General features: G+C 38.8%; 2 protein-coding genes across 5 annotated transcripts in view; one reads left to right on the top strand and one right to left on the bottom strand.

Moving 5' to 3' along the window:
• The window catches only part of esamb (endothelial cell adhesion molecule b), a 66,448-nt gene extending 49,487 nt beyond the window's left edge, over nucleotides 1–16,961 (top strand). The window contains exons 1-8 of one of the 3 annotated variants that reach the window (XM_008425014.2): nucleotides 2,236–2,415; nucleotides 4,162–4,307; nucleotides 6,262–6,463; nucleotides 6,851–7,006; nucleotides 9,020–9,064; nucleotides 14,202–14,324; nucleotides 14,444–14,573; nucleotides 15,200–15,677. In XM_008425014.2, the coding sequence (XP_008423236.1) occupies nucleotides 4,182–4,307; nucleotides 6,262–6,463; nucleotides 6,851–7,006; nucleotides 9,020–9,064; nucleotides 14,202–14,324; nucleotides 14,444–14,573; nucleotides 15,200–15,677 (1,260 nt within the window). In that variant the 5' untranslated portion in view covers nucleotides 2,236–2,415; nucleotides 4,162–4,181. Of the gene's footprint in view, nucleotides 1–2,235; nucleotides 2,416–4,161; nucleotides 4,308–6,261; nucleotides 6,464–6,850; nucleotides 7,007–9,019; nucleotides 9,065–14,201; nucleotides 14,325–14,443; nucleotides 14,574–15,199 lie in introns of those variants that run through there. The other 2 variants (XM_008425012.2, XM_008425013.2) reach the window with 2 other exon arrangements.
• A 1,719-nt stretch (nucleotides 16,962–18,680) lies between these two features.
• acad8 (acyl-CoA dehydrogenase family, member 8) lies at nucleotides 18,681–24,610 on the bottom strand. 2 transcript variants are annotated; one of them, XM_008425010.2, is made up of 11 exons: nucleotides 24,457–24,610; nucleotides 23,859–23,959; nucleotides 23,266–23,435; nucleotides 23,010–23,119; nucleotides 22,797–22,873; nucleotides 21,874–22,011; nucleotides 21,667–21,802; nucleotides 20,599–20,696; nucleotides 20,341–20,493; nucleotides 19,165–19,267; nucleotides 18,681–19,086 (listed from the first exon to the last, which is right to left on the bottom strand). In XM_008425010.2, the coding sequence occupies exons 1-11, from the start codon at nucleotides 24,572–24,574 to the stop codon at nucleotides 19,031–19,033; spliced, it is 1,260 nt and encodes a 419-aa protein (XP_008423232.1). In that variant the 5' UTR covers nucleotides 24,575–24,610; the 3' UTR covers nucleotides 18,681–19,030. The 2 variants fall into 2 exon arrangements, with proteins under 2 accessions (XP_008423232.1, XP_008423233.1); XM_008425011.2 differs by lacking the exon at nucleotides 24,457–24,610 and adding an exon at nucleotides 24,048–24,135.
• Between the last annotated feature and the right edge of the window lie 461 nt (nucleotides 24,611–25,071).

Genomic DNA, 25,071 nt, shown 5'->3' with positions numbered 1-25,071 from the left:
GTACTTGCATCTATTGTCCTCTTTGCTTTCCACTAAAAGTCCTTCGTCTTGTACCGAATCATCTCTGTGTTTTAAGTTTTCTTCGGCGACGTCCTCAAAACAAAAGTATTTAAAACGTTCGTCAGAAGGGCTCGCGTCTGGAGTGTCTTCATCCTTAGTCCTATATCCCAGGAGTTTTTCAACTCCCTTCGTCACGAGATAGCCAAGRCCCCAACCGATCRTAAGAATCATTTTTACTGCACTGGAAATACTTTCTAAAATCACTCTTTGAAATCGTCTCTCTCTCAAAGTGTTCTATGTCCAATGAAGTTGAAAAGCAAACTGAGGATTCTTGTATTCCAAATGATGATAATAATCTTTTGAACCTTTATGACATCATCRATGAGAACATCRATGACATGATGATGTCAAACAAACATGTGTCAGGTTCTTGTTTGTTTTAGTTGCTATGGAAACACAATGAGTTATGTATGATGTAAGACTACTGTCRATTAAAAATCCATTCGTAGACATCTAAATTTGTGAATGTAAGTCAATAAATGTGCATAAATTTAGGTTTTGTATTCCAACTCATACATACGTGTAGAAACCAAAGATTTTGCCTATGAGAATACCCATAAGCAAATAAATGAATACAAGCGTTTTTGAAGAAATTGTAAATTAAATGAAAACAGCAGATACAAAGTACAGATATGTAGTGAGTGATTGTTGATGTTTTGATGAGAGACTAGCCTGGTTATTGCCTTCCTGCGCAATTCAGTTTTTTTTTAAATTATTCTTTCTAAATGCATATTTCTGCTCACTTCTGTGTGGAACCATCAGCCGTTATGGCCTGCGCTCTCATTTTGATGCAGGTCCCACAGGTCAGAACTGCAGTGGGTAAAAAGGCTTTCAAATTTTCTGGCCCTGTCACCTGCAGTAATTCGCAGAAGGATTTAAAGTTATCTCTTATTACGTTGTGGAAATTCAAATCAATTTTAAAGGACAAGAGACATCGGCTTACTTGGCTTCCATAACTGCCCTTATGTTTTAGAACGTGATGTCTCGTAGCTGTGTGTTGCGAGTCTGGTCGTATATTTTGGATTTGTTGTATGTTTTATGCTGCTGGCTTGGCGTATAGGCACTCTTTTAAAAGATGTTTTTAATTTAATAAAGTTATTTCCCTGGTTAAAATAAAGGATGCATTATTAGAATTGAGATTACCCTCATTTTACGATTGCTCAGTCTTATCTAAAATGGACTTTTTAAGCTTTATATCATGTCATAATGTTATTCCCTTATCAAAAACATACCTGTAGTTTTGCTTTAATTCTTTCATGAATGTTTGAAAAATCCTTGAGTCTCCCGTGACAACCATCCGGGGGTGCCTAAACGCTTGCTCTCCTTTTACAGTAAACAATGTTTTAAAGAGTACGTTTTATTTTTACTTTGAAATGTGAGAATTCAGTTTCGATTGCTTTAGTTAACTTAATCATGTAATTACACATTGCAAAGTAATTTAAAATACAGAAAAAATATCTGTAAAGATTTATTTTGAACTTTGGTTCTTAATCCCTTTTCTATAACTAGTTAAATCCCATTAGCAATGCTGTGTCTCCATCTGCAATAATGTTCTCTATCAAATTTTGAGACTTTTTCTTTTTTAAGCTTTATTTTGGAACAGCATCTTTAATCCCTTTTTCCTGACTAGTTAAGTTCCATTAGTGATGTAGAATCTACTTTTTTATAATATCCTTTATGAAATAGGCTTTTATTTTGCTGAGCAGTATTAAGCCTTATTTTGAAAGGCTGAAATAATCCCCTTATCAAGCTCCATTAAGATATTGAACCCGATTTTGTTGTGATGTTATCTATGAAACATTGAGGCTTTAATTTTGAGGAATTTCTGTCAGATTTCCTACAAGAGATTAACATAATCTCTTTTTTTAGTTTTAACATTCTTCATCCAAACTGGTGAAACTGTCTTTGATATTTGGGCACTTTCCCTCTTTTAATTTCAGTGGTACATTGCTTGACATAACTTGACATAAATGCTGGCAGTCGTTCTTTTTATTTTCTTTCTGTCAACTTTGCAATTATTTCTGGGTTATTTTGAGTTACTGAAATTATTTATTTATCTGAAAAAGAAAGAAGGCGTGTCCAGCTGGGCAGATGTGTCCATCTCAGCAGGCGGTCTGGTCCGCTCGCTCTCTTTTCATCTCTTGTTCGCCCATGATCCCGTCTGAGCACAGGAGGCACACATTTCTCCGTTTTCCTCTCGGCAGCCGGAGGACTTTTAGGGGCAGCTGGAGCTCTGCTTTCACTTTTTGGTTGTAGTTTCTGAGTCAAGCTTCAAACTGGAGACGCAGATAGAAATCGGCTGCTGGGATCAGCTGATCCAGCTACAGCTGTCGGGTTCTGGTGACTGGGCACCTTGTGAGTCTGAAAGTTTTCTCTCACATCTTTTTCTCTTTCAAACTTTCAGCATTATTTTGTCAGCTTTGTTTGCCGGTCACGTAAACTTATTGACACGTTTCCTTCTTTCTGTAACAGGTTCAGTTTTTATGTAAGATTGTCCTTTTCAGATTTTGAGTAAATGAGCTTTTTTAAAAAACATCTGTTCATCTGAGATATATGTGCAGTTCTTGTTTTTTTTTTGTCATTTTGTAAAATTTTACACGTTAAAGATTTTATGAACTTATTCACTTAATCAAACTTTTTCTTTTATACTTCCATTGTTTGTATGCGCTTTTCACCCATATTAATCAAAAAATAAAGTTGGTTAAAGATTCATTTTACACACAAGACAGCATACTCATCGATTTTATGTAAAATTATTTCATGACTTTTTGCCTGAATGCAACTTTCACTTTACCATAGTTTTACAATCATTACATAAAAAATAAAGAGGAAGAACATATAAAGGGGTCTAATTGGTTTTAATTAATGCAGAAATGCAATAATTATTCCCATTTTGACTAAAATAACATGACAAGCAGAATATCTATGGTTGTTTTTTTTGTATAATAGCATAATTGTTATTTTGATGTCGATACCTAGACTTAGGTGAAATCATAAATGCTTGTTGAACTCAATAAATTATCATGGTCTCTATACCATTCAAAGCAGTGGAGACACTGTACAGATTCGCTTTATTAAATTTGGCATAATTCTTTTTTTCATGATTGTAAATATGTATATAGATAAAATGTTTAAAAGCAGTTTTCAAGTTGCCTAGATGTGCTTAACAACAAGCTGATAGTTGATTAAAAAGTTGATTTATCTTTGTAAATAGCCTGCCTGCACTCTGCTGCATGTTAACATGCTAGGAGCACAGCATGCTAAAACAGCGTTAGCTTAATATGTGTGAAAAGTGGAGCCCTCTTAGTTTCCACATTCTGAATTTTGGTGTTTTTATTATATTCCAAACAGCTTTATTTGTCATTTTTTGTCAGTGAAGGAAAAGTTAACTGGCCTTCATTCAGCTAGCTTGCCAGCAGCTCACAGCAACAAGTGGGGGTGAGCAGGTGTTGAGTGACTCAATGCTAGCTGCAACTAGTTAGCGCTAATTACTTATGTTTAACCAAAAGATACATCAAATTTTCAGTGTGTTTGATTTCCTGTGATTAGTGTGCTCCATGATTGACTTGCTTTAGTTGTGATACCTGATTATTCATGTTCCTGAAGGTAGTAGAAAGTTTTTATTTTGTTAAAATGCTACTATAATGTTGAATAACAGTATAAATGTTGCAGACTCTGAAATTATTCATCCTGCTTTCTTGTGAGCTAGTCATGCCAGTTATCACAGGTTTCCAAAGCAATCTCAATGAGAAGAAAATTCTAAAAATTATGAGGCTAAAACTTAAGTAAAATACTAAAATGTGAACTGGTTTTGTATCTTCACAGATGTGAAAAGAAAAACAAAGAATTGTCCAGTGGAGTTTATTATTATTTATCTTCCTATTCAAAGGTTTTGTGTTTGCAAAAGCAAACCAGGCATTTTTTTTTGTTTACTTATTTATATTTTCAAATCACAGGAAAATGATGTAAAATATTCCAGAAAAAAAAATAGATTTATTATTGTGACGTTATGAAGTGTAGCTCGGTGATTAAATCATCTTTGTCTCTTAGACCTGCACAATTAACACCTTATTAACCCCGTGTACGATCCTGTTTACCCAGGTGACACCCGGAAGGTGGAGATGCCCAGCAGAGAGATGGAGGTGGTGAAGGGCCAGATGGTGGTGTTACAGGCCTGGTACAGCCCCAGCTCCGACATCTCCCAAAACACCGTCATTTGGCACTTTACAGGGAATGAGTCCAAGCAGGTGAGAAGCATAATGCTGGGAAAGTGGAAGCATCTACTGTATATCAAATGCCTTGACTACAAAAATACACATTTTGTTCCGAAGTACACAGTTGTAGGCATCTTAGATCTAGTGTTAGGAGTTTGAAACTTGGCCTTAAAGGATCAAATTTTAGGAAAATATTTGAAATTTCCTCCAAAATTTAAGTCAAATATTTGCGTGGAAACATTTACTTTATTTCAAATTTACATTTCAAAGGAATTGACAGAAAACTTGTTTAGATGTAAATCAGTCCTTGTGAACTGATAGAGTTTAACCTCCATAGTTAGCGCCCAAGTTTTTGCATCAATGCATTCCATTGTGACCTTTTTCCCTCTGGGTGTTTCCAGCGTTTTTCGAGCTGCGTTGTGGATTTGTAAACCTGCCGCCGCCCTCATATGTCCCATGACCCTGTTCAAACCTCTACTGGTACACAATGAACAGTCACTATTGAAGAATTACCATAAACTGATGCATTTTTCTGGCTGATCCTCTTGAGTACTATAGCAGAGTTCATTGAACTTAAAATCCTGGGATGAAAATACAACCTAATAGATTTGTTAGGATACAGTTATTATCAATGTGCTCTTTATTATTTTATTTTTTTTAGCGCCCGAGGTCCGCTCACCTTTAAATAAAAGGCTATCAAAACATGGATTATTTTTATATTGCAGGAAAATGCCACTTTTGTTCCTGAGCTGCAGAACCCAGGATAATATCTAACTTTAGAGCTAATGATAATTCACAGTTAAAGGCGGGAACTAAGGATACATGTCAATAACGACACCTTCTCTCTTGCTGCCTCACACTTCCGTCCTGCAGATGCAGATGCATAGCTGTGCACGCGATTAACATAATCTAAACAATTTCAGCGTGTGATGCCTGTGAGCTTATCTCAGACGGAAAATCAGCCTAAATTTCAACATCCTCCATCTGCAGACATCAGGATTATCTTCATGTCAGGATGTCCGCTTCTGTTGTTAATCTGCACTTCTTTGCGGGGCTGCCGCCGGCGGTGTGCTTTACAGGAATACATAAAGTTCATGGCCTTTGAAATTTTGCACGTTTTTAGTTTATTTATTGGGGATTCTGTATAATAGAGCAACACAAAGTGGCAGCATGAGGTGGAAGAGTTCAAAGAGCATGAATAGTTTGCAAGCTATTACAAAACTGTGCAATTGTAACAAAACGTTTAACTGTTTTTTGTTACAAAGAGGAGTTTGTACATGTCTGTTCCTACTTTTAGGGAAGAACGCAGCCGTGTTTATCTGCGTAAATCACGGCCAGAGCAAGCCGCGTGGCAGTTACTAAGACTAGAGCTGCTTCATATCCTCCAGTTTCTACGTTCAAACACATTTTCTGAATCATCTTTATAATCATTTTGCTGCAGAATAAATATATAAATGTTACATTTAAAGAACTTTTAGATTGTAATGTAATATTTACACGCCTAGGTCAATAAACATGTTCTAAATGATTAAATCTAGCTCTCAGCTAGATAAATTTTTTTTCTGAGATTATACACAGTTTATTACCATTGTTGCATATTTGTATAAAGAATATGCAATATTATACCGTTGGATTGATTTCTTTCAGACTTTTGTTCCCAACACAAAATATCTGCAACGTCACTTATTCATCTAGAAACAGCTTTGTAACTTTGTAAGACATGTTTTCTTTGTGCTACTTCTGCATTTACTGCAACCAGATACAAAAACAGGTGCAAACTGCTGCCCACTGTTGGACTTCAGAGGCAGGGTTGCTCCTTCGTGCATTTGTGCAATCTGCTTTGTGAATCCGATGCAGAAATCCAGAAAAAGATCGGAGCAGAACAGCTGCAAAAAAGTGGAAAGGATCGCCCTGCCACGTGAACGAGCGTTTCCTTTTTCCAACGATAATTAACATCTCAATGCCAATCTCCTCTCTCTCCGCGCAGGTGATTAACTTTAGTTCAGGTAAAGTTGGGCACGGACAAAACGAGTTCACCAAGAGAGTGGGCTTCAGCGTGACCATGCCCTCCGCCAACCTCTCCATCTACATCAACAACACGCAGGAGAGCGACTCGGGCCTCTACTTCTGCCACGTCATCGTCCCCGGAGGGCGCGGCATTTCCGGAGAGCTGCGGCTTAACGTCAAAGGTAACGAAACCTTTGACAACGCTCGAATATGTGGAATCTTTACAACTTCAGGTCAAGCAAACACATTTTGAGGGATTTTGGATCGAGGCAGTCCGCTAAAGGAAAACATAAGAAACCAAACTCATCTGCTGTTAAGGGATTCGGTAAGCTCTGAGAGAATTATGTCATCTTCCAGAAGTAGATAGAAACAAGAGCGAGAGGCGGGAGGACGGGCAGGGGGATCTAATATCTACTTATTTTTATGCAATCTGGCCACTGCCCTAAGAAATCTCTACATCACCCGCAGTGGATTAAAACAAATGTGCATGTTCAGGAAAGGGTCACGGATGTATTTTCTCATCTAACATGTGTTAATATGCCGTAACCGCCGCATATGTCTGTGTCCAGTCCCGCCCTCGCCGCCCCTCTGCAGCATGACGGGGAACCCGGTGGTGAAGGGCAACGTGACTCTGAGCTGCAAGTCCAGCCAGGGAAAACCCGCCCCTCACTACAAGTGGACCAAGGCCGCGCCCACGTCCGAGGTCTTTTTCTCCCCAATGCAAAGTGAGTACGTCTCAATGGGAGTCGACTCAAACACTTTGTGCACCTACGTTTGAAATAAGCCGGACTAAAGAGTAAAAACTGTCTTTCTTAACAGGATTTCAGACTTTCTGTATCTCAGCCCAGACCATGTAGACACGCTGCATGTTATTGTTTACATCAGGAAATCTTGGAGGGCTAAAAGACTCTTCTTTCACTTTCCATCCAAAGCGCGCAGTCCAGCAACTCTGTTAGCAAAATGAAACCTGGAGATGTGGCTATTATTAATTTAGTGCGGTACTAAATTAATAACAGAGCTCAAAACTGCTCGTGTTTTTCCTGTTCCTCGCTCTCTGTGTCAGCTATGCTACACACGGAGCTGGAGCCATAGCAACTGACTGACAACCGCTCCATCGGTGTGTCGGGTGGACAACACCTAAAAAATAACACGCAAACATTTCCCACACAAAAAAACAGAACATTGAATATGTTAAAGTTTTATGTTTTCAGGCTTGATGTTTACTTTGCGATTATTAATAACCAATCGTCTGAACATAGCTGAGGTTGATTAGCTAATTTAAACACCTGCTCTACTGATGATTTGTCAAACAGTGTGTGGGTCGCCATTTTTTTTTTATTAAACTGAACCAAAACACACTGAATTCTTCAGCACATCTACATCTTACAGTGTCAAAGTCGAGCTAGCAGAGCTGACCTCTTTAGTAGCAAAGCCCTGCGTTCCTTTTTCTTTTACATGTCACTCCTGCATTGATGATTTAGCAGAACGTTAACAACCTGACATCTAAAACCAATGCTAGTCGTCGGCAGCGGCAAGCAGTTCTTTCACATACAGACTAATAAAGACAGTATTTTGCCAATTTGTCACATTCTTACTATTTCCACACACCTTCTGTTCCTTTGTTTGGCACGACAGAAGTTATTTCAACGTCTGTTCAGTCTGAGTTCAGGCTTCGCAATGAAGGAAGGTTGCCTGACGTTAATAAGATGTAAGCCGACCGGGGAAAAATGATTGGAGAAATCCTCTGAGGTCTCTGAAATATTAACGGCATGCCATTTGTGGCAGGCATTACTATTTTTCATAAATCATGTACAGAATCAGCTGCAAAATAATTAAAATCTCATGTCTCTCCCAGCAGACATGTGGAAGCAGGGTGTTACTTTTTCTTCACTCTGTACTGGATGTCTAATCAAATTACAGAAACACCAAAAKAGGCGCTGTTCTGTTGAGCCAATTACCTTGAAAACAGTCCTTAGCACCCACTTTCTCCTTCTTAAAGACAGTTTGCTAAAGTTTTAATGATGCTTAACCAAAGCTCTAGTTTAAATGCTAAAACTCTTCTCACGTTTTACACAAAGGAATCAACTCCTGTAGAGATAAGATACACCTCAGGGACACTTTCTCAATTTTCCACAGCGCGCTGCGGCGTGAAATCCTCTTTTTTTTTTTTTTTTGCAGATGGAAGCGCACGGTTATCCTATTCTCTTTGCATGCCACATGCATTATTTCACAGATTTTACAGACGCTTCTTTTCAGACGCCGCCGCAGAGACAAACGCCATCTGTTTCCGAACAACGGGACTAAGGCTGATTGATTGCGTATTGACTTAACCGCTTTGATCCCTCGGCCTTCATCTCTTTATTGCTGAAAAGTCCCCAGACTCGTAAGAGGAAAACTACTCCCTCTGATTGTCCATTAACCCAGGTTTTAGCGGGCTGCCCGCGCAGACGCATCACATTATCAACGCTCAACTTTATCTGATGTGCTGATGCTAACTTGTCTGAGTCTGAAATTGCTGTGCTGTCACTGCTCTTTTTTTTTTTTTTACCAGCATTCTCTCTCTCTCTTTCTGTCTGTTGACTCTCTCATATTCATGATTTCCTGCTGAAATCTATAGGTTGCTTGATCGCCCCCTCCCTCCTTCCTATCAGTTTGCTCCACTTCTTCCTCATCGTCTCATTCACGCTCGCTCTTTCTCTCTCTGTGTTTACCATCTCTCCTCCTGCATAAAATCCCAGAATGGAGAGCCTGCCCCCAGCCCATGCTTGTCCTTGGGTTCATGGGTAAGGCTTTTCAATCATACATTCTCCCCCCCCACCGTCCACCTAAAAAGTAAATAAACAAATAAAAAATAATCCTCCCCTTTCTGAGGAGTTGTATTTTCTCACCTGTACCTGCCATTTGTTGGAACGTCAGAAAAAGATTTAAAGGGAAGAAACGACCCTTTTTTTTTTCTTTTTTTTTCCAATTGACTTGAAAATATCCAGAAACCAAATTTGAAAGGGTGACAATAGTCCTTTAAATCTTTACACCATGCATGTTTTGTTAGATTCTGTTGCTTTTGCAGTAGAGCATATTTAAACGTAGGGTGTATATTATATTTTGTATTTTCACACAAAATACTCAAATACTAACAGAATCCAAAAGATCCTCAGTTTGATTTGAGCTGCATGTGCTCTAGTAACCATCACCTCTCTCTTCAGTCAGAGTGTCGTATGGATCCGGTTCCATTACAAGCTCCATTTCTTCCCAATCTGACACAGCATGCCATCAATAAGTTGCCTCAAAGTCTGTCTCTTATATTGTTTTCCTGACATGTTAGCTTTTGAGCCGTGACAGGCCAGTTTAGCTTCACTATTAACACTCAAAACTGTGTCGGCACAATGTTTGTTTTGTTGTTGTGGGTGATTTCTTGTACTCCTTTACTGTCCTCTGTATTCTCAGTTAAATTGGTCTTTATATTAATAAATAGAAGTAATGCAGATGTATTTTGGTTATCTGAAGTTGGATGTATGATGGGACATTTTTTTCATGTTCTGCTTTTGTCCGTAAAGTTTGGGAAAGAAAGGAATAAGTGCTTTATCCAGTGAATTAAAAAAATGTAACGTGGAGCATGTGATTTGTATGCGGCCATCTTGTTTTGTGTGTTTTGGATGTGAAGTGTATTAAAGCCCATATGGGCTGGACGCCACAAGTACATGACTGGTAGGACGCATTCACACCAAGCCCGTTTAGTCCATTTTTACTAAACTCTAGTTYGTTTCTAGAAAGTCAGGTCCAAAGAGGGTAACACTTTATTTGAAGGGGTGTGAATAAGACTGACATGACACTGTCATGAACATGACATAACACCTGTCACGAACATAAAGAAGTCTTTATGAATGTTTACGACAGTTGTCATGAAGTGTCATTCGGTAAATAATGAYACTTTTAATGCAAAGTTGCTCTAAAAGTTGCATTGAAAGTCCGTTAAAAGTGCCAACTTTGCATGATTTTGTAAATTATAATTTAATGCAAAGTTGCCATTTTTAATGGACTTTCAATGCAACTTTTAGAGCAACTTTGTATTAAAATGTCATTATTTATCGAATGACACTTCATGACAACTGTCATAAACATCCATAAAGACTTCWTTATGTTTATGACAGGTGTTATGTCAGTCTTTTGCACACCCCTTCAAATAAAGTGTTACCAAAGAGAGTTAACTCTGGTCCGCCTCAAACCTGGGTCTCTGTTAGATTAGTGTGAACTGTGGTGCRGTTTGAATACATTTGTGAACACCTGGGACCACTCCAAAAGCAGGAAGCGAAATATAGCACAGGGCCTTCTGGGTAAATACAACCTAAACAAAACGCAAGAGTGTTGGCGGGAAAAAATGGCTAGTTGTCTCTTACAGAAGACAAAAGAGGAATCCTACAACCACAAAAAATCTGACGGTACTTCTTTTTTTTTTTTTTTTTTTTTTTTTTTACATTTCATGAAGAAGCAAGTTGCGCTTTCTGTCTTCTTCAGAGGTGATTGTGTCATTTCCTACAGTAGTTACTGTTGCAGCGCCACCACAGGCGAGGAGGGGAACAGGTTTTTCAAAAAGGTTGGTTCGTTTGACACAGTGCAATATCAGATGTGAAATAAATCGATCAATCAAGGCCCAGGTTTGAGAAACGGCACTCTGAACAGCTGCCAACAACCAGGCCCAGGTCTGGTTGTTCAAGCAGCTTCGCCCCAAACAGCAGACCTCAAGACAATAAAAGAAGTCTCCAGAATCCCTAAATTGWGCAGATGTTATCCGATTGTGCAGAAGAAAGCCATTGTTCACTTAGGAAGAAAATGAAAATAAAAGAAAAATSCAGCATGGAGGTGGACTGGCCACTGTTTGGGACTGATTTGCTCCAGCCGGAYCGCTTACCACCGTTTAAAAAACTTCCTCTCTTCTCCAAAGATATCTTAATTTTGTCACCTGATAAAACCCACTAAAATTATGTTTCTCCCATAAATTGCAGTTGAAAAATCCCACAATCCCCAAACACTGGAAAGGATTAAGCCACAAATTAGCAAACATGCTAATCCATCTTGTGTTTTCATGTTGTGCTGGATAAACCCCACTGGTGTGCTCCAGTTGTTTAAAGGTATATTAGGAGTTACACAGCAAGTGCAKTTTGAATTGCCTTGTTGCTAAAAATGTGCTATATAAATAAAATTATCTTACCTTACCCTTACTATTCACTTCCATTGACTGTGGCTGTGAATCGCAGTGATGGCAGGGATTCTCATCTCAATGTGAAGTAGATCCCCCCACCCCCGCGTGCACGAGGGGATCCGATCGTCTTGAACTCGCTCCAGGCTCTGAGTCAGCTGACGTATTGCTAATCTGGCAGCATCGGGTTCATTTCTTTGCAGCTGATTTTCAAGATGGAGGCATGAGATAATCCAACCGAGGCTGATGCAGGGGACACATGCACAGCTGTTTCTATTTGGGATTCACTTGGATTTTGYCATGTCCTTGACAAGAGAGGCTGGAAACAGTGAAAAGATTATCCGTTTGCTCTGTGAATGAGACACTAACGGGGTGGGAGTTTTGGCTTAGACCAAGAACACTTTTATGTAATTTTAAGATTATGTTGAACTATAATCCGATATCAAAAGCGCAGTTTCTTATTTATCTGCAAGTAAAAAACAAAATAGATTAAAATAAGTATTTTTGTCTTTTTGTGATGAAAAAAATATTTAGTGCAAAATCTGATCAATTGTGGTTTTCTGTTAAGAATATATGTATATATTCTGTTAAGAACAGAATACATATATGAAATATAAAAAMCTATTCCTTTCATATGTGCAGAAAACAACAAACAGAATAGCAAAGAAATTATTTAGTCTTTTTTCCTCACGATTTGAAARGCAAGTGAAAAGAAGAAAAATTCTTGTGTGATTTCTTTTTTTTCTTCTAAGTAAATCTTTTTTTTYYYMWTTTKSYKKKKTKRAMYWRRAARRARRAAARRMYWARRAMMAWYMMMMMAMYKKKTTTTTTTTCTTAAAAGTGAGCATAAAAGAAATGTGTGATGTGCAAATTTCAAGTTCAAAACAACGTTCAAATATTTTAATCTTTGTGTTTTTGCATTCACATAACTTTTAAAGTTGACAGAATGTAACAAACACAAACGTACAACTAACAGATCAATTTTTAGCCTGTTTTTTTTTGCACCAAAATTTTAGAGCCTATAAACAACAAACATGGCTTCAAAGGTGTACGTACATATGTGCAGTTTTAAATTAACATTTCTGTGACTGCATATATAAAATAAACAAGGGTGAGTCTGCAACTTTAGTGCGAGGGAACATGAAAGAAAATCTAGAACTGCAAGCAGTTATGAACGGGTCCCAGGGGGCAATTTTTACTCAATAACACRTGTCATCTCTTTCATGAAGACATGCTGCAGTATGACGTGGAAGATTGGATTTCAGGGGATTTGAAGTGGAAAGTCCCTCATGAGGCTTGTTTGTTTTTTTTTCTGCAGCCCGTGTTTGTAGCTTACAATTTTAAAACCAGATGTGCAAAGAGGAACAGATTGTGTAACAGATGCAAACATACTCAGCGATATGTCGTGACTTCTGTGTGAGAAATTATTAAAACGCCTGGAGCTGCCGACCAAAAGGCCCGCCGCTGATCTGATGTAAATGCAAACGTGGTGTTGACCAAGCAAGGGCAGCAGAAAAAAACGGAACTAATTCTCTAATAAGGACAGCTACTGTCATTTGCTGGGCTCCACGATATCAGGACAAAATGTAATTATTTGTAATATTCATGAAATTTGCAATGAGAATAATGATTATGACTTACCCAAATYTTACAGTCACCTTTCTTCATCATAACACAACTCATCAGTCACTAAGCACATACATCCACTGTGAGCATCGTCKTGGACAGCTGGAGTCCTTTTTATTTACTAAATATATTTAACAATATGCAAAGTGTGAGTCCCTAAACAGCAACAAACAAATTACAATGATCAGCAAGACGTTGTAGAAGACATACTGATTTGGTGTTTGACGACTCAATTTTATGTAGCAGGGTAATGGGAAGAGATGGTGAATGCAAATGCATGCCACACTTTTAAGATTTTTGTTCAAGAATCCTGAAATGTTCCTTTGTGTTGCCATATGACTGTTGACCTCTGCAGCTCCTACAGAGTTGACTTCCTTTTGAAAATGTTYCTTAAAAAAAGGATTGTTATGTGAAATCGACTTCTTTGAGCTTTTTATCATGTTAGGCTGCTGTTCCCTCATCAAAAACACACCTGGAGTGTTTTGTGCTTTGATTCTTTCATGCATGTCTGAAGAATCCTTGAATCTCCCGTGGCAACGATTGCTCTCACAAATTAAATCCTAATCCCTGGTTCCCCCAGACTAGTGGCAGCTGCAATTAGTAAACGCCTGATCTTCTGGGCATAAAATGCAAATGACTTCTCAATCCAACGTTCCTATGAATGGTTGGAAACTGCATAATGACAAACATCGTGACGACGTGCTGAAGGAAGTGTCGGAAAGAGCAGGAGCTTCTTAAAGAGACAGGCACCCAATGTCAAARTGTCAAACTGCGCAGTCAAATTTCTTTTAAGTTATGTTTCATATACAGAGCCATAACAACTAAAGGTAACATAGTTACTTGATTGTGCTATAAAATGGCACTATATGTCTGGAAAATAGATAACACAAACACCTCTGGATGCACAGAGAAACTACTTGTACTGAACGTAAACACTATTTATAAAATSCTGACTGTGTTTGCTGCAGCCACAAATTAGCTTGTGCGGTTTTGCCCTCTAGTCACTCACTGCTCTCCTCCAAAGGCTCCTGACTTGTCTCAACGTTCACAGCAATGTTCCTGAATACGCGTCTGTCTCTAACCGTGCGGTTGTGTTGCAGACGAGAGACACGGCACCCTCAGGCTGAGCAACCTCACCAAAGGCATGTCGGGGAAGTACATCTGCCGAGCCAGCAACACGGCCGGCTCCGACAGCTGCTCCATTAACCTGGAGGTCATCACCTGTACGTACCCTCGCTCGTCCTCCYCCCCCCCTCAGAGAATCTGCTGGTGCTCCATCACACGCCTGAATCTAAATGCTGCTTGTGTTTTGTTTTTTGTTTTTTTATTTCCCCCACCACAGCTTCCAACGGTGGAATGATCGCTGCAGCGACTCTGGGGTCCGTGGTGGGGCTGGTCGCCATGGTGCTCATCCTCATATTCATACTGAAGAGGAGGCAGGACACGGAGGAGGAGATGGCCAACGAGATCAAGTGAGGGTTTGACTATGATCGCTTTATTATCTACACTAGGGAATYGAAATTGTCGCAGATTTGTTCAATAGAATCATAAACCGAATGTATAGCCTAAAGGGAGGCTGAATGTTGGTTGYATTTTTGTTCATTCTCATACAACAAGGCAGCAAAACAGTTATAGCAGGATTTCCCTCAGKGTATTACAAGCCTGGCGGGCCACCAGGCTAAGAATTGCTTATTTTTTTAAGTCTTTCTAAAATGTTTTCATTTTTTAAGACTATATAGTTGTTCAAATATTAATCTTCCAATCTTTTAATAACACATAATTATTAAGTGATCTTTTCAAATTTCCTGTCAACTTTAAAACATTTTTTACTCAAAAACACAACGGGCCGCTGGATGAATGGCTGCCCTAGTGCCCAACCACCGGGCTTAGCAAGTTTTCTGGGAGAAACCTTGAATAGAATACAAAATGCTGAATTAAAGTTGCAGCAGGCAATATGTATTAAAAGCTTTTTGTTTTTACATATATCTTAAAACTGTCACAGTCCTGACAGTATGATATGAGACRGATAATCTGTAAAAARAAAAAYAAAWAAAAAACCTCGGCCTCTTGAATGTTTTCCTGTCTCTCTCTAACACAGGGAGGACGCTCAGGCKCCTAAGCGAGTGTCGTGGGCCAAGAGCAACACCGGCTCGGACATCGTGTCGAAAAACGGCACCCTGTCGTCCATAGCCACCAGCCCCCGCTCGCAGGACCTCCACCAGCCCAAATTCCCGTACCCGTACTCCCCCATTTCGGCATCGGACACAGGCTCGGTGATCAACGCCTACCAGCTGCGACCCGGGACGGCCTGCAGCCTGCAGGGGCTCCCCGGGTACAACATGGGAGGAGGGACCCCTGTGCGCAAACACAAGARGCCGCCCAGCGCGAACGGAGGCCCCCCGCAGATCGCCAGGSCCCCCGTGGTTGGCACCCYGCTGAAAAGAACTGAGGGGCCTCAGCCTCAGGTTCCTGGCCYGGTTGCCGCGTCGCCGCACATCAGCTCCTCCACTCTGACGCGCATGGGGGCCGTCGCCGTCATGGTGCCCGCCCAGAGCCAAGCGGGCTCCCTGGTGTAGCTGACAGAGGACAGATGGAGAGAACGCCTCGGGGCGAAGAACATTTCCTCACGTCGTCCGAGGAGAAAATGTCTGACGAGGGACTTTATTTGCAAAAACTTTCCCTTCAGGTTGTTGAAGGAATCAAWCTCAGTGCAGCGTTCCTCGTCTCTCTGCAGCATTTGTTCCGGATGCGGCATTCACGCTCAATACAAAGAAATATATATTTATTTTTACACGCCTCGTAATAGAATCCAACCGTTGAGATAGCCTGGTTAGCATTTTGTCTCGATATAAAAACACTGAGACGTATCCTAAAGGGTTTCGCAGCTAATCGGAAATTAAAATGTTTTGACTACATTTCTAAGCTTTGTATAATAACCTTATAATGGACATTTTTATGTCCCTTTCTCCCTGCCTGTGTAGGGATTAGTCTTCAGTTCACCAAGCGTTAGTTCTGAGCAACAAAAAAAACAAAAAAACAAACTCAAAGTTCAGGTGCAAGTACTTTGCTTTCCTCGACTTGCTCACGTTGTGTTTGATTAAAATGTGTTGAGCTGTTGCAGAAATATCAGAGTGATTCCATGGTGTGGTACCGAGTGTTCATTTTTAAAGAGTACTTTGCCTGTTACGGTAGCTTGAATGTAAACTAAGTGTTGAGTGTAACGTTGATGGTTTATAATTACGGTGCTTGATTTTCCATCAGCCACCRCAGACTTTTAGGCCGTTTGGTTTTTAACAAAGAAAACAGCTCAGCTGGTTCAGTCGGTTCTGGTTTTCTTGCAAATGCTGGTTATAATGTGGCTGATGCTGTGAAAGATGCAATATGTAACTTTTGTTTTTAAAAAGTATGTTTTTTTGTTTTGTTTTTTACATATGTTAAAACTATCACCTTATCATGACAGTATTATATATGACCAATTATCTGTAAAAAAAAGAACAAAACAAAAAGAAATKGTAAATGCGAGTAATCCCGGTCAGAAACAACCAATCAGAGTTTGGCTGATTGGTTGTTTGACTCTGATTGGTCATTTCTGATCAAGCAGTGGAACCACAGGGACGAGTCCGAGAAGTGCTTTTTTTTTTTTCCACAATTATCTTAATCCTAATTCTTCTGAGCAAGAATTATGACCATACTATCATGACACAGTGACAGTTTTAACAAATATGTAAAAACATAGTTTGAATGACAGTTACCTACTGCAGCTTTAAAAGGTTTCACGTGTTATTTTGAATGCAGTTGTCATTTCTCACGTTTATTTATTTATTTTTTAAATAAAATATTCTGGATTGTTTGACCACTAATGTGAGTTTTATATTTTGAACATTACAAAAAAAAAAGACCAAARTGTGAATCAGGCACAAAATATTTGTTTTGAGGAAGATTAGATGTTTTATTTTRGAGTGCAAACACAACCGDACTGCTGATCCCAGATCAGAAATCTGGATAAAAACACTCAAAATGCAGGTACAATGACATGGAAGGCCACTTGGAACAAATACATGGAGGCAGAAAAAAAATGTTATTGACAAATGTTTGATTCTTTACAAACTAACATTTTAAAGACATCTAATTTTATAAAGTTATTTGTAATAGCATAAAATTTAAATTTTTTCAGTAACTAGTGAACGTAACTWYGCATTCTAAGCTTATAAACTGTGACAGTGATGTCTTCAAACCTTTATCCCTCAGTTTAATTAACCTTAAACTTCTGTCTACGATCTGGGCTGCTTATAGTTTGTTTTCCTCAGCTTCACATTGTAAAATAACAACAATAAAATAAACATTAAGTCATGATTTTCAGCATGTGAAGAAATATTTACCATCATGTAGAGCTCTTTTGGCGTATTTGTCAAATGTTTCACATCATACTAATTTTAACATCAGATAAATGTAACAATTATGTAATAAGAGACAAACGCCTCCAAACCAACCACGCCCTACACGATAAAGTCATTTCTGTCTCATATTAAAACATCAACTGTGGTCCACTGCATTTTGGAAATCTGAGTTCAATTTCATTTCCGACACTCGGGCATGAGTACTGCCAGAACCTGACCGACGACATGAAGTGGGAAACAAAAWGCATTCTTCAATCTAAAGAAGTTCTATTCACCAACACCTATCGGTGTGGAAGGAGTTACAAAACATTTCAGTGAGCCGCCTCGTCCGCAAATGGAGGACGAAGCAGAGGAGTGTCCAGCATAACCAAACTACTCAAAGGTCACCCATGAGGTCACAAAGATGGATTTTGGTGGATCCCAAGACTTTTTGCAAAATGCAGCCTTCAATGAAGTGATGAGACAGAAGTGGATGTTTTTGTAAAGTGTATGTACTGTTACATCTGATATAAAAAGATGACAATGTAGTACACCTACAAGGTTGAACCGATTTTTTTTTTCTTTTTTTAAACATGTCCAGGTCTTTCGGGCTTAAATATGTTTCTATTGAGCATTCCAAGAGGTAAAGACGGGATGTTTGTATAAAATGGTGATATTATAGTAACTTTAGCATTCGAGTACAGAAAAAAGAAATCCCTTATACTTACACTATAAAATTAAAAAATCTTACCGAGTACTTTTATTTAGTTTTTAAGTGCAAATATCTAAACACACCTGAAATGAGACACTAACTTACAAGTAACTTCTCTGCAAGTTATTGTAACTTGTTTTAAGTGAAGAATTTGTTCATACGGATTAAAAAAAGGTATCAGTTCCACCGGTGGATTTTTTCACTTCTCTCTTGTTATAAATGAAATAATCTCCCAGTGAAAACAAGCATTTGTTTTTATCAATTTTAATGGATTGCTGCCTGAGAACAAGCTCTTAAATCTTGAAGAAAAGTTACTTGTAAATTAGTTTTGGCTTATTTTAATTGTACGAAGATATTTGCAAGACAAAACTACTTGGTATGACTTTGTGTTTTTGCAGTGTCAGGATTGTTCTGRAAGTGAAATCTTGACCTTCAACTACCATTATATCTGTCTATTACTTTGCAAAATCTGAGCAGGGGAACAGTTTTTGTTTTTTTTCCACTTAAGCAGATAAATCAGAAAAACATTTATGTGGCCAATATTTTAGTGTAATGAGCTATGATTGTAGACTTTTATACATCAAAACCTGTGCAGTTCCTGATAAGGTGCTGCACTTTGCATTAGAGGATAAATCTTGATTTCCACCTTAAGAGCCCTGTCACAGCTCAGAACGCAGAAAATAATCTGATGCTTCACCTCAAAAGTAACATCTCATTTACACCAACCTCTCTGATCATTTCTGTCAAAACTGGAAGAAGTGTGATCAGGACCGRCCACGCTGTCGCAATAAATCAAGACCACAACTACGCAGTCCGTCCGGAGGCGGGGGGAACAGATTTATCACGACTCTGTGAGCAGGTTTCGAGAAATAATCATCCTCATCACCTCGTTGGTTCCTGCAGGAGACAATAAAAGGTGTAAGCCCATAAATAAAACGGAGATCTGCTGTGGCCAAAAGGAGAACAGGAGCCCACCCTCAAGAATCTGATGGACTCGGATGTCCCGCACAAACTGCTGCACTGCGTAGTCCTTTAGGTAACCGTAGCCACCGTGCATCTGGAGAGCCTGGTTGCAGACCTGCGGAAGAAGAAGACGTGAGAATGGTTTGGAGAAAACTTTTTTTTTGGATGCGTTTCCAAACTAAACCGGTGGAATAATCCCGACTGTGAATGATGACCAATCAGTGACATTTCATCCGTCACTGGGAGAGTTTTGGAGTAAGAGGTTTACCAACACCAGGAGGGGATTCAAAATCCACTTCTGATATTAAATGTGCTTTTTGTCTGTTGTCCCAAAGCTGTTTAACTCAAATAAGAGGAGTTTGTGTTTTTTGTGGGGGGCTTTTTTTTTTTTTAAAAGGTCCTACTGACCCAGATGTAGAAAGGTTTCTATAAAAGTAGGTAGCCGCCAGCAAAAACCCAGCATTACCGTTTTCTAAGGAGTTTCCACTCAAATGTTTCTCTTAGCATTTAGCTATTTTACCCCCCAATGGGTTTTTTTTTTTACTGAGATTTTATTTTTAAGGAGATAAACACAAAACCTGTACATGGTTAAACATGTCACGATAAGCAATTAATCGATCAGATTATAAATTCAGATGAGCTCATTAATTTCCATTGTAATAAGGAATATTTTTTAAAGGGCAATTTTGTTTACATAAACATTATAATTCATTTTATTTATTCTTTCTGTAGTGCATGGTTTTTACTTACTGTTTTTGGGTTGCTTTTTTTTATATATCTAAATATCCAAAATAAAGTGTTACGTACAAAATTAAAGCTTAGTCGTCTTCGAGAGGRAAAACTTGCATTATTATGCCAATATCAATGTTTGTACTTGAAAATGGTCTCAAAATTACAAATGATCATTTATCGTGATAATTACAGGGACAATCTATCACCCAGCAAAATTGATCATCAGGGCATTTATTATTTTCCTAAAGAAAAGCCCACCATGGATTCGCATCCAAACCCCTTACCTTCGATACCTGTAAATAAAATTAGCAAACAGTCGATCTTTGTGTGATTTGATGTCAATATAAAAACAGCTGCTCTGTGAATATATGGAAAATCACCCTAAAGACACCATCCCAACATTAAAACATGGTAATGGCAGCACAATGCCGTGGGAATTATTTCAGTCCGACTCACGTTGAAGCACTCGTCTGTAACGAAAAGCTTGGCCATGGAGCAGAGCGAAACRGCGTCGGCTCGGTTCTCCTGTAGCGCCGTGGCGGCCTCGCGCACCAGCAGGCGAGACGCCACCAGTTTGGTGGCCATTTCTGCCAGTTTGAACTGCAGAAACTACACGAGCGGTGTAGAAACAGACACATAAAAATAACAACAAAAGTTGCATTTTACGGTTATTTTCGGCGTTCCTGTGTGAGTGCGAAAACCGAAGCTGCTTACTTGGCTGTTGGCGAGCGTTTCGCCAAACTGCTTCCGCACCAACAGGTGATCCCTCGCCAGCAGCACGGAGGCGTGCGCTGCTCCCAGAGAACAGGAAGCTGACGACGGAGAACACAGAGTAAAAACAAAATGAAATAAAATAAAAAACAGCTTCAATGACTAAATATTTTTTTTCACTAATCCTGAATTTTTTTTACATCTACAAAATCAAGTGTATGCTAATCCGGAGAAAACAAACCATTACTCATTATGCAAAAACCTGCCTGCATTATCCTCCATCTGAGCTGATGAGGAGACACTTTATCTACACCAGCTTTAGAGCTGCAGATACATTTAGAATGTCACAATGTTACTTTGTTTATAAATCAAAAGAAAAAAAAAAGCTATTAATATGCAGGCCTGTCACATGAGCACATTTGGCTGGATGATAACTTCTGGGACAACTTATTATGATAACAATAATATTGTTGTTTTGAGACCAGTTTCAAGTAATATAATGAAGCACATTCTCTATTTAACATTGGAACTGGAAGACATTTTAAATATCCAAAATAAAGTAACAAAAACAACAGAAGCAAGAAATAAAATGAATTATTAAGTGTCTATAAATAAGACGATTCTTAAAGCAACGGCTAGTTGAGACCAAAGCACCAGACTGAAGACTTTTGTCATCCAGTTTTTGGTAGAGAAAAGGGAGAGAAAAAACAGTAAATTATGCAAATTATGCTAGTTTTTATTTATCAATTGATTTATTGCTTACTGCAACAGGTTTAGGGATGCATCATTTTCTGTAAAGTGCCTTCAAATTACAGTTATTCATGTAAAGTTACATGAATAAACAGAATTGAATTGAATGTGATGAGGGTTTTTTCCTTTAAATGCACTAAAAATAATGGAATAAAATAGTTGCATTTTCTTTTATTTGTGTCCGTTTCACTAGACATATGCACACTGACAAATTCTGACTCTACTCTCTGATCATTGTGTTGAATTTTGAACAGTATTCCACTTTTTATTTTTTTTAGCTAAACGCTTGGATATTCTAAACTGGTGTGACTTCCTCCTCACCGATATTAATCCTGCCTCCATTCAGGCCCTTCATTGCGATGTTGAAGCCCTGTCCTTCCTCGCCCAGCCGGTTGGTCGCTGGGACGGCACAGTCCTCGAATATCACGGCCCTGGTTGGCTGAGAGTTCCAGCCTACCTGGAGAGAACAGCCGGATCAAATCTGCCATCTAGCGGCTGACTACGGCACTGCAACATTCAGCACCGTACCTTCTTCTCCTTCTTGCCAAAACTGAGGCCTGGTGTTCCCTTCTCCACCACCAAACACGAGATTCCTTTAGGCCCTTTGCCTCCCGTTCTGCACATCACAACATACACGTCGGTGTCTCCTCCCCCACTGATAAACGCCTGAGAGAAAAAAATTATGTTTCAGTCGCACTAAAGCCTTACAAACTACAAATATCACTTTGCAAGGCCACACTGATCTGAGCTTTTACTTTTATGCTGATGTTTTATCACATTACAACCACAACTTAAAATCCCAGCAGAATTAGTTGATGTGATAGACCAACACAAAGGAGCAAATAATCATGAAGTTTAAAGATGGCAAATATGTCGCCACATATCATCACAGTAAATTTGGCTGGACTATAAATTGTCCCGGGAATTATTGCGATAAACGATAATATTGTTGTTTCGGGACCCTTTTCAACCAATATGTTAACAATATTAACATATTGTTAATATTGTTAATATTAACAATATTAACATATTGTTAATATTGTTAATATTGAAAACTTGCATTATTGCAAGTTTTCCCTCTCAAAGACCAATAAACTTTAATTTTGTACAAAACACTCAACACTGGACACATATTCAGTGTTGCAGTGTTGATCATAAATTTTAACTGCTTTTGGATAGTTTAAATATCCAAAATTAAACACAACAACCAAAAACAATAAATAAAAAGGAAATAAAAACCCCACACAACCAATAAAGGATTATCATATTTTATCCTATTTATCCTTTTCCTTCCACGTCTAAGTTAATCACTACTTTTTTGTGACGGCCTACTATATAAATCCTATATTTATATAATAGGATTTATGTTATATAAATATATAATGCGTACAGACTTAAATGCTTTTAAGTCTGTAGGTATAATGTGACAAAATGCTGAAAACGTTACTCACCTTGGAGCCATTTAAGACATAATGGTCCCCTTTCCGCTGAGCGGATGTGAGGAGTGAAGCGGCGTCACTGCCACTGCCTGAAACAAAACGTCTCAGTTTTATTCTCTATGATCCTGAACGTCCAACGCAACAATTCAGGGTTCGTCCACAAACTTTATCCACACAATTTCTCTAATATCTTTGTTATTCTCGACGTGGTGCATGCAGACTGACCTGGTTCAGTCAGACAGTAGGATGCAAACTTTTCCATGGAGCAGAGGTCAGGACAGAACCTCTCCCTCTGCTCGTCATTCCCAAAGGTGTCAATCATCCAGGCACACATGCTGCAAGATAAGCAAGTTCATCCATATAAGTTCAAACGACTGAGTTTGACATTTTTTTAAATATATATATATAAATGCATGTATAAATCTGTAAACCATTTAACTAGCTACAAAACAATAATGACAGATATTTGACATGGCCATACTTGTGGATGCTAATGTAAGCTGTGGTGCTAACGCATCCTGTGGACAGAGCCTCAAAAATGATGGACGTGTCCAGACGAGAGAGGCCTGACCCCCCGACCTCCGGCCGAGTGTAGATCCCACCGAACCCTAACTGGGCCGCTTTCCGCATCGCCTCCACTGGGAAGACTTCCTGCGGGGCAAAAAAATAAAATAAAATCCAGTTTACAGAACAGAAAAACACTTTCAGAAGGCAGATGCTGTGATATTTTATGAAGCTGCAAACAGATCCAGGAATGCAACTTATTACTAATTTAATTATTCCAAGCAAAAAAAAAAAAAAATCCCAAAAAGACTTACATATTCTCAGAATTTTAAAGGAAGTTCATATTATTTCTTGGTATGCAATAAAAAGATAAATACTTTATTCATCCACTGAGGGAACTATCAGATATGAATAAATTAAAATGTGGCAATTATTTATTTGAACTGCTCTTTTATCATAGTGGAATGATTATACAACACACCACTTGTACAAATAATATATTTGCTACTAACTTAACAATTTAAATATAGCCCAGGGATTGCATTTATCAAGGAAAACACTGCAACGTACCTTTTGGTCCCACTCTGCCATGTGTGGAGCCATTTCATTGGCTGCAAAGTCAAAGGCCACTTTCTGGAACTCTTTCTGCTCGTCTGTGAGTCCATATGAAGCTGTCCACGGAGAGACACAGGGGGCAGAAATGTCAACTGTAAAATTGTTAATTTATTTTACAATGTATTGTTAGTTCGGTTTACATATTTTCAGACATATATTACAACTTTTCATCAGCACCGTTGTGGTTTTCTATAGCTTTGTAAATAAAACCTGACTTCACGTGAGTCTGTTGAACTCAAAAAGCCAAATTATGCAAGTGGTGTTTTAAATCTGATGGTACACAAGAGGGGGAGAGGCTTTAAAGAGGGGCGTGTAGCCTCTTCTGCTTCGCCACTGGAGGCCCACAGAGACTAAACTAACCAATGACAGCCAGCTGAGAGATGACAGTGTGCGAAATGCATTCTCTTTTATTTAACTGGTTACTGAATATTGGCTTAAATGTTGGGAAGAAGTGGCGTTAGCCTGATAGCTAACATACTAGTATTACAGATTTTATTTCCCAAGAGCTACAGTATAAATAAACTATCACAGCTCCCATTATTTATAAACTTACGGTCAATACACGAAGCTATTCCTCGTTTCTGAGAGTTTCTGTTAAACACCAAACGGTGGTTCCGACAGAAGTTGCATCCTAGCCGGGTTATTCTTGACAGAGGTCCGAAGGCGGCCATGTTTACCTGCACAGTTACAACACTGGGTGCGCTCCTTGACAGTCAGCCGGGAATCAACTGGGGCTGTCGGATAACAAGGGAGGAGTTTTCCTTTGAAATGGATGTTAAAGCTTTATTCTAGAACCCCTTCATAAACATTTTCTCGAGCAAACTTTCTTGTTTTATTTCTGATAACTTTCAGCTTCCTTCCGTGTCATGCTCTAGCTGGTTTGAATGGAGGAAACTACTCCTCCTTCTCGACTCCAGCTGATTCCCCGCGTAACATTTCGAGCGCACCCACCTCTATGGTTGGGCTGCTGGGTAATGTATTTTTTTCCAAGTCCTCCCATGCCATACCACACTGTGATAAACTACATAAACTATTGTTTCCTGTATTTTAATGTCAAGTTATATGACGGATACGCATTGTAAATAATAATAATAAATACTCGGAAATAAAAGCAAACAAATTTTGTCCCTGAAGGACTAGCCAACAAGATTATGTTACATTTGTTGTA

The sequence above is a fragment of the Poecilia reticulata genome, linkage group LG13 (assembly GCF_000633615.1).
Source record: "Poecilia reticulata strain Guanapo linkage group LG13, Guppy_female_1.0+MT, whole genome shotgun sequence".
NCBI lineage: Eukaryota > Metazoa > Chordata > Actinopteri > Cyprinodontiformes > Poeciliidae > Poecilia > Poecilia reticulata.
Note: the sequence above shows the minus strand (reverse complement) of the source record. Positions and strands in the feature narration are given on the sequence as shown.